This window comes from Trypanosoma cruzi, genomic scaffold (assembly GCF_000209065.1).
Source record: "Trypanosoma cruzi strain CL Brener 1047053516709 genomic scaffold, whole genome shotgun sequence".
Taxonomy (NCBI): Eukaryota; Euglenozoa; class Kinetoplastea; order Trypanosomatida; family Trypanosomatidae; genus Trypanosoma; species Trypanosoma cruzi.
The window spans coordinates 39,081-49,752 of NW_001849366.1; the positions used below are offsets into that span (position 1 = coordinate 39,081).

Consider the following 10,672-nt stretch of genomic DNA (forward strand, 5'->3'; position numbering starts at 1 on the left):
CGACACGGCGGCGTGACAACCCGTTTAGGTGTATCGATGCAGAAAAGCACACCACTTGCAGGAAGAGTTGCTTCTCCCGCTGAGCAAAAAGTAAAAACGGCCTCAGCAGCCCAATGATGAGAGGTTGCCTGCACCTCCTCGCAGCACCTGCAAGCTCTGCAGAAACAAAGATGCAGGTAACGCTCTGCTGCACGCATGACGGCCGTCACATCCTTCACAATGGCAATCGCATCCTGTCGCACCACACGCCGCAGCGGGTGCGCACAGTCTCCGTCTCCCTCCCTCCTTTCCCCCTCCCTGAGAACTCATCGGTGGTCGTGGAACACCCACCGACATGTCAGAAAGCAATTGTGTTTCTTCCTCCCTCGCACATCGCACAGCAGCACCGCCAAACGCATGCCACTCCTTCTTTCGCGGATTCCCCTCAGACACGCCTCCCGCCACGTTCATCAGCTCACAGGCACACAGTCCGTAAACGCCACGCAGCTGCCCCGCATGACGGTGCCGCACACACCAACACGGCGCAACGCCAATCGGCGCAAGCAGTGTCTGGACACACAAAACAAGTTGCCCCAGTCAACGACAGCCCCCTCCAAGCAGTGAGGCAGGACTCGTCAGTAACAATCAAACAATCAGCCCTTTGTTTCCTCCTTCCGCCATGCACGAGATTCTGCCTGCCCCATGCATCATCCGTGACGCCCGGACACTCAATCAGCAGACAAGACACTATGCGCCCCTCGACTCAACAAAAAGCCCATTGAAGATTCTCAGCCAGTCGTCGCCATGGGCCATGCATGAGGAGCACCACGGCAAAAATGCACAGGAGCTTATATGCAAACCCTCAACTCATTCCACGCCAATAAGCAGTGTGGCATCATGCCTGGGCTTCACAAGAATGTCGACTGGCGCTTCCCCGAGAGGCCTCCCCTAAACACCGCACGTGATCACAGTAAAGAAAAAGCAACGACTCCAATCTGGCTGTCACCCCGCGGCAAACATCAAAGCACAATCCAACAAAATGCCGCAAATCATCACATATTTCACACAGACCATCGACAGCTTACGCCGCAAATGCACAGCACGGAAGAAGAGCCATGCCCACACATACACAGTAAGAGAGTTGGGAAAAGCAGCACCCAAAGCCATTCTTTGTGGATGCAAATGATAATAGCACCAAACAACGTGAAGCGCCGGTCGGGCACCACATATGGGCCACAGACACCACCCACCCACCCATTCACTCTTCCTCCTCCCAATGGCGTGGCCCTCCTTCACCTCCACAATCACGTTTGCCTCTCATTCATGTTTGCCTCCAACGCAGGCACTCAATTGGCGTTTCGGCAAACCAAAATTCAACACCTCAGAAAAACAGAGAACATGCTCGCAGAGACCACACGGCTCCTCAACGCACCTTCCAACCCCTCCTCACGACTCTTTCATGCGATGAAGAGGAATACAGGCGGCTCTCGTGTCACAGAAGACGGCCAATGGGAGCAGTTTTCACAGCGCAGAAAATGCCAAGGTGTGAAACAGAAGAGGCGGCGGGAGGGCTCGCAGTGGACGTCACCTGCTACGCCTGATGTGCGTCGTCTCATTTGTGCAACGGAGAAGTAATGAGACGGTTGTTGCGGTGCCTGCCCGTGCGTGCGTCTCACTCCCGCGCCAATGAACGCCTCAAGGAACATCCTGCCGAGGGCAAGCAGCTGGCCGTGCAAACAATCCCGAGTCTCGTCAACGTTCCAGCAGCCACTCTTTTGGCGAGGCGTCGCTCTCCTTCTTCCTTGTCCCCCGTGCGCCATCCTCGTATGGAGGAAAACGCCCTCCACAACTGGCGTCATCAAGCACCTCCAAATAAATTAGAAAGGATTCACGGCCCCGAGAAAAAGCCCCCAAAGTGACGGTCAACGGGAACTCAGCAACGCATGTCATCTTCTGCAGCCGCGTGCACTGCAACTCCCCTCAGCCGCCCACTGTTTCTTCCTTCCTTGTAGACCCAAACCGCACAGTACACTTTGATTTGCTCGGATCCTCCACAGGCTCGTGTAACCGTGTCCACCACGCCCGTGCAGCTCGTAAATGCATCACTTCTTCGTCCACTTCTGCGGCACCGAATAGCGTGAAATAGGGATCCAAAACACCACATCTGTGAGGCAAACACACATGCATCGCTCCAACGAGTGCCCATTGTGTAAAATCACACGACAGCACACTATCTCTCGCTCTCCCATCAGCGATTTGCCGTCAACAACAACAACGGCATTGAGAAGCAGCCTCGGGACAATCCCTGAGAGCCGTCCCCAACTCGGCGAGCGACCGACTCCGGGAACCCGGCACTCTGGTGCCGTTCCGGGAAGGACTCCTGCCACCGCCAACCGTGTTCCCCTGTCGCGTTGACACGGAGCCCGCTTCAGAGAAACAACAACACGCTCCATTCAAAACGTGGCCATGAGAGTGCAGGCAACAGGCGCAGGGCGCACACTCTCAGTTTCCAGAGCCGAAAAAGTAAAAGAGCATCAGTGCCGAATTGCTGCAGCACGCACGGTTGTGCCTCTGTTGTCCTCCCTCGTGTTTTTTCAATTACATGGCCCGTGCTGCGGCAACGCGTGCCCCCGGACCTCAAAGTACTGCAATTTGCTTTGGCACAACGCGGCTGGTCCGGACGCTGGTCGATGCCGTCAGCCCTGCGCCAACAACGATCCCGTGAGGGAAACATTGCTGGCTCCCGGCCTCCCCGACAATACGGGGTGCTGAGCCCTGGCGCCGCGATGAGGCAGTCAAGCATGAAACCGCAAGGGGAAGCAACGATGACGCAGGCACAAGGAAGCCATTCCACCCTCAATTGAATACGGCGCTCCACTCCAAGCAGTCACACGGAGCGCACTGCCTCCCCAATAGAACTAATTTTTCGTACATCCCTTAAAGATGCTTCGTTTAATGATGGGCCTTAGAACAAAAAAAATAAGAAGAAATAAACAACGTAGTCATACTTCATCACCGCCAGCCATAATCATTCTCTCATAACAGAGCAATTTCCCTACTATGCCTCGTATGCACACACAGAAATCCACATGTATGAAACAACCCGCAATGTTTTTTTACCAGAACTCAAACTACCCCCACAATTCCCTAATTTGTTTTCCTATTTATTCCTTTGATTACTCCTCAATACTAATGCCTTCTTGGGGCGTCTTCGGATGATATTGACACTTGGTACTGGCGTACCTTTTCGTTCCAGAACGCCGCAATTTTTTTTTTTTCCTTCGTGCTCACATCATTGGAATTGACAACATCACATCCCTGCCAGTCATTCAACGGCGTGCTGTCTGCGTGCTGCACGTAAATAATCTCCCACGACATGTCTCGGGATAACTCCTCCCAACCATTAAAATATGCCGCCAGGCACTCAGTGAACCGTCTCACAGTGCTGGCTGTGGTGTGGTGCCCACCCGCCGTAGTCATCCGCAGCCCAACCAGCGTCTTCCGTCGTGACTCCAAAAAGAAAAAGCCGTCCACCAGCGGAAAGTTTTCCACCTCCGTTACGTACAGCACCCCGCACTCCACATCAATCCTCTCAGAAACGTGTTCCAGTGGCGGTAAGACATGGTGCCTGGTGGAGCGCTCCTGTGAGTACACCGCCAGCGCACAGCGGTGGGACTGACGTTGTGGTGATGGCCTCAGCTCCCTCAGCCTGCGTTCTATTGCACGCACAAAAGATCCATTCAAAAATGCAAACACGGTGCACCTTCCAAAATTTTCTGATATGAGATAATCCGTCAGCCCCGACATGAGAAAATTAAAATCAAGCTGTTGCATTAACTTCGCCGACTTGAATAATGTTTTATTTCCGAGGTGAGCAGACACCGGTAAATTGAAAAAAAATTCATAACCAAACTCTTCACTTCGTACTCGGACAACCCTCGCAAGCCAGTAGAGCACCTTCTTACAATCCCAGGATACACCACGTCCCAAACCAGTGTATTGCAAGATTACAAAAGAGGTCGCCTCATCGACGGTCTTGTGACACCGTTGAACCCAATTATCATACTTTCGCTCGTCAAAGACATAACGTGGAATAGGTCCCACTTCATCCATTTGGCTCTTCACCACCTTCCAGTACTCCGCTTGCTCCCGCACGGGCTGATGGCGCCTCATCCAAACGCACATCGCCTTCACATCGCTTTCACCAGGGCAATTCATAACCATTTCTGTGGCACCGCTCCGCTTCACCCACTCTTTGTAGTTCCTCTCGAGTGGGGGTGACACCAAAACCATGCCCCATCCCCTGGGAGGCAAATTACCAGACGGTGCATCATCCGGCTCTGCCAAATCGTAAATAATATACCCCTTCATCCCACGGTCAGACAGACTCCTCACAAAAGACGCATTACTGGACTCGCCCATGTACTTCGACACCGTCCTGCTGGTCTTGTCAAACAGGAATGTTCGATCCGCAATAAGGTAAACAACCATTGGGAGTCGTTTCACATCGTAGTGCAGCAGCTGGTAGAGGAGGTACGAGCCGGCAGCCATCGACTTTCCGATCCCGGGCGTCCCAATCAACACATGCCGCTTGGGCTCAAAGTAGGCCCCAGGGTGAGGACTGAACCACTCGGTGAGATCGCCCTTGACGATCTGCCACGCTCGCTCCACCTCGTAGTTCACGTAGCAGTCACGAAGGGATTCCACCCCCTTCCGATTCCACGTGCACGGCCATGCCTTGTCCGAGGTAAGCACCATCAGCCTGAGACGCTCTGCACCGGATTGCTGCGCACCGTCATCCTTTTCGAGGGTGTTGCCAACTTTCTTGTAAGTCCATTGCTGTGGTGGTTTCCCCTCCTTCACTTCCATTCCCGTCCCCTCGCCGCCAGGAACTTCCACCACATGATGCCACCTCGCATTGCACACAGACTCGTAGTATCCCTCCAGTTTCTCCGGTGCGCCCGTCGTCGTTGGGTTCCTCACCTCCTCAAGGAATGCATCCAAAAACTGTTTAGTGGTACCATGAACAATTTCTTTTACCCCCGCAGCAGCTTCTAGCCAGCCGATTAGGGTATTTACACCATTCTCCTCAAGCTTGCGTACATCTTCATCAAAAACCACTTTATTCCTTAGATCATTCCTGACGCACTTGTAATGACCTGATGCGTGTATTTCGTTCAATATTCCCTCATCGCGGATATACCTCGTGGGATCCTTGAAAAACTCCTTCAGCAAAACATTCCTATTCGTGTCCACAACGCCCTCTCCGTCCAATACCATCGTAAGAAAATCATTCAGCTTCATGTTGGTGTTGGGAGCCGTTGCCTCCAGCAGCACATCTTCCACACGACTGTCAAGAGTCCACTGTGGTCGCCGCACCTCATCCACTCTTCCGCGAGTCGCAGCGGGTTGATCCGTGCCACCCTCAAGCACCGGCCTCGCCCTCCTCCGACCATTTCCTTGCGGCACAGTGGGCGCGGGGCCCTCCCCATTGCCACCGTGCACTGTCTCGGGCCTCCCAGACATTGTTTCTCCTTGCTTTCTTGGTTGGATTGAGTTAAAGCCGAACACTGACCACTAATCAAAAAAAAAGAAATAAGAGTAAGAGACAATAGGCACAGGCATGACTGACAGCCACAACAAGAGAGTCATCCACACGGTGTTTGATGCACATCAAATGCACGAGGGCCACCGCAACGACGGCAAGTGGGTGCCATCCACCCAGCACAGTGTTGGTGGGTGCCAACAATAACAGCAACGTGGTGGGCGCGGAGGGTTCGCCCACGCATTCCGCTCACTACGGTCTCACATCCGTGTGGCGCCGCCGTCACCGCACACACTACACAATAATACATGCGCGCATATCGTCCCTGACACACGCAAACATACAAAAGTGGGAAGGGGATTCGGTAAAGCAGCGGCCACACGCAGGGATCACAGATCACACACGCCACAACAGCGATGCATCACGGCAGCCTCTCACGCAGAACAAATAAAAATTGCATGTCTTATGAAATATTCCCGCAATTCGCACAGCACAAAAGAACCATAACGCTCCCTTTCTCATTGCATTCGCCATTCATATTCCCAATGCGTAACCCTTCAGATATTGCTCCTCCACGGTGAAAACGGCTGCCTCATTTTGTTGTGGCGCCGTCGCGCAGCCATCCGCCTGAGTGGGAAAAAAGGAAACTCAGGCGTCCTTCCACCTGGAGGGAAGAGAGACTCAGCCGCAGTGTCCTCCATGACGCAAACACTCCGCGGCCAGTGCCCGGTGTCGTGCGCGGACTCCGCGATGAGGTTTTGGGCACGCCGCTGTGCCACATGGTGTGCCTCCTCGGAACGCAACAGCTGACATTTCCCCTCCGCTCTCACTCGTGGCGGTGCGGCATCCGCTGCCTTGCTGCGTGCTGCTGGCGTCGACTACGACGCTGCATAGTGAGAGGGTGCCCGACAGGAGCGGTGCTGGGTTGGGTGGGCAATGCCCTCCGCGGCGGGACGCCCAACGCGACTCTTGACCGCTGCGCTCACGCAATTCCCTCCACTCCTCTCCCTCCATTCGGCAACCGCACAGCCGTCGGCACATTGTCTCCGAAACAACACTCACGTGAAAACGTGGCAGCATATTTCCCGAGAGAACAGAGTGACAGCCACACGCTGCGGCCATCGTGCCGACAAATCCGGCGCAAACGCACCCACACCCACAGCAGCAGACACAAAAAAAAAAGAGAACTTCCACTCCGTGCCACGTCCTCGTGCGTGATGGTGCGGCGCCTCAAAACAATACCGCCACACGCCGTGCAGCATTTCCACAGAGGATGAGAGCCACGGCGCACTCTCACCGTCTCCCCCTTCCTTCTCCTCATGTCCACGGAGTGACGCAACTGCCAGCAGCGAGCGCAGGAAGAGCATCCAACTGCACCTCAACATGTACGCCGTGCGTTTGTGTGTGTGCCTGCAGTCACGCAAAGAATAAAAAAAGGGAAGAAAAAAAGAGAGCCACGCAAGTGAAGGGGCACGCACAAACACGCAGCAAAGATGCAGGACTGAAAAAAAGGGAGGATGAAAGCCGCTGAGGCTCGAGATGGCACGGCAGCCTAACCAGCGGCAACCCACAATAATTTTCCTAAAATAAAAATAAGTTAGAAATTTTCTAAAACCCCCTTAAAAAACCTTGCACACCCATTAAAGAACTAAAAAAAAAAAAAATCCCATCGTGACGCGGCAAAAAAAAAAGACTGCTTGTACATTATTCATGCAAAAGTAAAAACACATTTGCTTCGACCGTTCAGCCCTATGGTGTCTACACAACACCCAAATTTCATTGGGGCGCTCAGTGCGTTTTTTTTTTTTTTTTTTGCATCCCAACTCCTTTTTTTTTCCACTCCGCCATCGTCGTGGCGCTCAATGCCGAGTGCACTTATCATCGGCAGGCGGAAACATTAAATACAATCCGCCGTTATCAGAAAATTGCACCATATAGGAGAAGACAGATATATGTATATATAATGAAAGAGAAGAACAAAAACATATAACCAGCGGTGCAGTCCCCGGAGGGGGAGCACGCCCTTACATAACGACTTTCATGGGGGAAAAGGGTATTCAAACCCAAAATAAAAATACATAAAATAAACGGTGCATCCACAAAATAGTTGGCAATTACTTCGGAGGGTGCGTGGAGAGGCACAGATGCTCACGCCGGTGACAGTAAGTCCTCACTGCAATTTCTCAGTAAAGGGCCGCAATGCCCCACATCCCCAACAGCATCAGCAGCAGCAGCGCCCGCGACACGCCCCCATGCATGGAGCCGTCACTTTTCTTGACCATTCTTAGTTCATCAACACTCAGTGGGCGGTTGTACAGAAAGACGTTCTTCACCGTCACAGGAGAGTTGTGCATTTCGCACGCGCCAAAGCAAAAACTTACAAGCTCAAGTGGCTTCTCACCTGTTAACAGCGTCTCCTCTTCCCCCAGTGACTGACCATCAATGTACACAAAGGCCATTTTGCCTTGCAGCATGAGTGCCACTTGGTATTCTTTCCCCGACTCCCAAGTGCCACTTTCTGTTGTCTTGTCGTTGAACATCGTCACCCACTTGTTATCCGCGGTATACAAGATTCCCATGGTAAGCGGGGAATTAGTGTCCCCCAACATCGCACCCAGTAGAGGAGTGTTCTTGCTCGGAACCTTTTGGATGGTCACCGACGCCAAAAGTGTGAAGTTGTGGCTCAAAAACACATGACGCACTTTATCATCCGGAATGTTCACAGGCCACGTTACCCCGGAGTTAGGCTCCGTCAATTGAAATCCATCCTTGACCTTCTTTGCGTTCGTCACCGTCGCATTCAGGCAAAGGTAATCGTCGATCCACGTGTCACCGCTAGCCGCATCGGATAAAACTGCCACCAGACCCGCCGTGGGTATAGAAAGGCTGGAGAAGAAGGCGTCCTTTTTTGCCCAGGTACTGAGCACGGACTCGATTGTACTCAGTTCCTCCGTCAGGCGGGAGAGTGAGATGACACTGTTTTCATAATCGCCCCTCCGTTGTAAAAGATGCAAATTACCATCCGAGTACAGCAGGTTGCTGGCGAGCTCCCCATTCACACCATCCTCCATAGAAACCGGTCCAACACAAAACGAGCGGTTGTTGTCCGTGACCCAAATGTAGAGCGGATTGGCCTTATTCTCCACCGAGGCGTTCCCTCTCTGAGTGTACAGCATGACCTTCCTGCCCTCAATGGTCGCGGTGATGAGTGCATCCACACGCAAGCTCAGATCCAAAACGACTTCTGGTTTTGACTTGGTCCACACGCCTGGGAGTGTCCCGATGGTTCCCGTCCACGTTGTCCCCATGTCACGCGACTCGTACACCCTCTGGCCATTCTCGCAATCAACAATCATGAGAAGTGATCCCTCCCATTCGGTGACGCGGAGGTTAAGGCATCCCACAGGGGACATGCCCTCAGAGAGCGACCATTTTTCACCGTTGTCCGTCGAGTAAATGATCATGGAGTAAACGACACCATTTCCGCTCTGCGCCATCAGTGGAAACACAAGCGTGCCACCCTCCATCAGAACACCTGAGCCACCAGAAGAAGCAAAATCCTTCAATCCAGCTTTGGGTGTCTTTAAGGTAGTCTGGCTTAACGATGTGGGTGTGCCCCATGTGATCCATCCACTCTGCTCGCTGTCCGTAGGCTTCGTGACATCACCCACAACCAGTTTTAGTTCCAGGCTGTCCCGTTTCCACTTCCCACTTTCATTGAGCAACTCAAGGCTTCCCGCAAGAAGAAACACCTTATTGCCCTTCGTTGTTGTTGTGGGGCGGTAACAAACACCCACACGATTATCCGTTCCATCCGCTGCACCAAGCACAGTGTGTGCCTTCGATGTACTTTCACTCACCTTGTCAACAAGAGTGGACCAATCCCACGAAGAGTCGATGTACTCCGCAACAACATCAGAAGAAATTGGCTTAATTACTTTACCATCAGCGGCATATTGGGCATTTATGTTGCCTCTGGCAAAAGCAGCAATTACTCCACCAGCACTGACGAGAGAGGGTGAAACAAATGCATCCCGCTTCGTCCCTGGAGTACCTCCACCTTTCGGTACAACCTGCGTCTGATTCGGCAAAAATAGATCGACCCACTGCAACTCATGAACACTTCTTAAATCACTGTTGCCATCATTCTCCTTTGCAGGCGTAGCTCCACAGGTGGCGCAGCACATCGTCGTGACGAGGAGCAGAATCGCGAAATTAAACAAATGCCGGGACATGTTGGGCCTCTGCCGCTCACTCTCTCTTCCTTCCCTCCTCCTTCCGGCGGATCCGGTCACGCGGCGACGGTTGTGTGTGCGGGGTGCCTTCACAGCAGCAACACGTGAGAGCATATAAATATGTGTGTGTGGGCGGTGTGTGTGCTGTTGGTCCTTTCAGAGCCTTCGAATTTCACAGTAGCGATTCGTGTTCGTTTGCTTGCTTTCCTAGCGTGCCTGTGTTCAAGAAGTAGAGGGAAAAGGGAAAACAAGCCAAGTAAAAAAGGTGAGACAGCGAGCACCGCCACTCCGCACCGGCCATCGCGGGCGTCACGGCGGGCCGTCGGTGTGTGCGGGCCAGCCCTCACGCGGTGCAACACGCCACACCCAACAGGGAATGACAGACAGACAGGCGGAGAGAGATGAATGGATGCCGCCAAGAGGCACTCACAATCAAAATGGCCCGTGAGAATGCGGCCACTCCACGCAGGAACACAGGAGAAAATGGTGAGAGGAGAAAAAAGCAAGAATCAGCATAAAACACAAAAGAAACAAACGACAGGCGGGAAAAGCACCGCCAAGGCCCTCATACTGGCCGGCAACTCCACACCAGCCCTCACACACACACACACACACCATCGCAGTGCTGTCAGTCCGCGGGAGTAAAGATTCGGTCCTCCACACAACAAACGCACACACCGCCAGCAATCAACCACCAATGGACAAGAACGAGAAGTGACACACCGCCACCACCTCCAGTTCAATCCCACGGCCAACGGCATACGGCCACAGCCCCGCAGCCAACACACAACGCACACGGAGCGAGCAATCACCCAAAGAGACACACGCGGAAGCGATTCCTTATCCATCCTTGACGCGGCGACAAAATTTACAGCCATTCCACCCACAATGAGATTTGGTACCCGACTCAAGG

At 53.1% G+C, this 10,672-nt stretch overlaps 2 protein-coding genes across 2 annotated transcripts, besides 5 other annotated features; both read right to left on the minus strand.

Moving 5' to 3' along the window:
* Window positions 1-2,500: part of a sequence feature (areas not merged during assembly with more than two copies in the genome that could not be assigned to a particular haplotype) that runs on past the window's edge.
* Window positions 2,501-2,926: a sequence feature (heterozygous, non-Esmeraldo-like haplotype).
* Window positions 2,927-3,478: a sequence feature (areas merged during assembly that could not be assigned to a particular haplotype. This can correspond to areas where the two haplotypes were merged or to regions with more than two copies in the genome that were merged during assembly.).
* On the minus strand, window positions 3,169-5,505 carry Tc00.1047053510307.220 (retrotransposon hot spot (RHS) protein, putative; the record flags this gene model as incomplete). Its single annotated transcript, XM_815089.1, has 1 exon — window positions 3,169-5,505. One exon carries the CDS (start codon window positions 5,503-5,505, stop codon window positions 3,169-3,171), a length of 2,337 nt encoding a protein of 778 aa, XP_820182.1.
* Window positions 3,479-3,674: a sequence feature (heterozygous, Esmeraldo-like haplotype).
* Window positions 3,675-10,672: part of a sequence feature (areas not merged during assembly with more than two copies in the genome that could not be assigned to a particular haplotype) that runs on past the window's edge.
* Tc00.1047053510307.230 (trans-sialidase, putative) lies at window positions 7,708-9,873 on the minus strand (the record flags this gene model as incomplete). The annotated part of the gene is made up of 1 exon (XM_815090.1): window positions 7,708-9,873. One exon carries the CDS (start codon window positions 9,871-9,873, stop codon window positions 7,708-7,710), a length of 2,166 nt encoding a protein of 721 aa, XP_820183.1.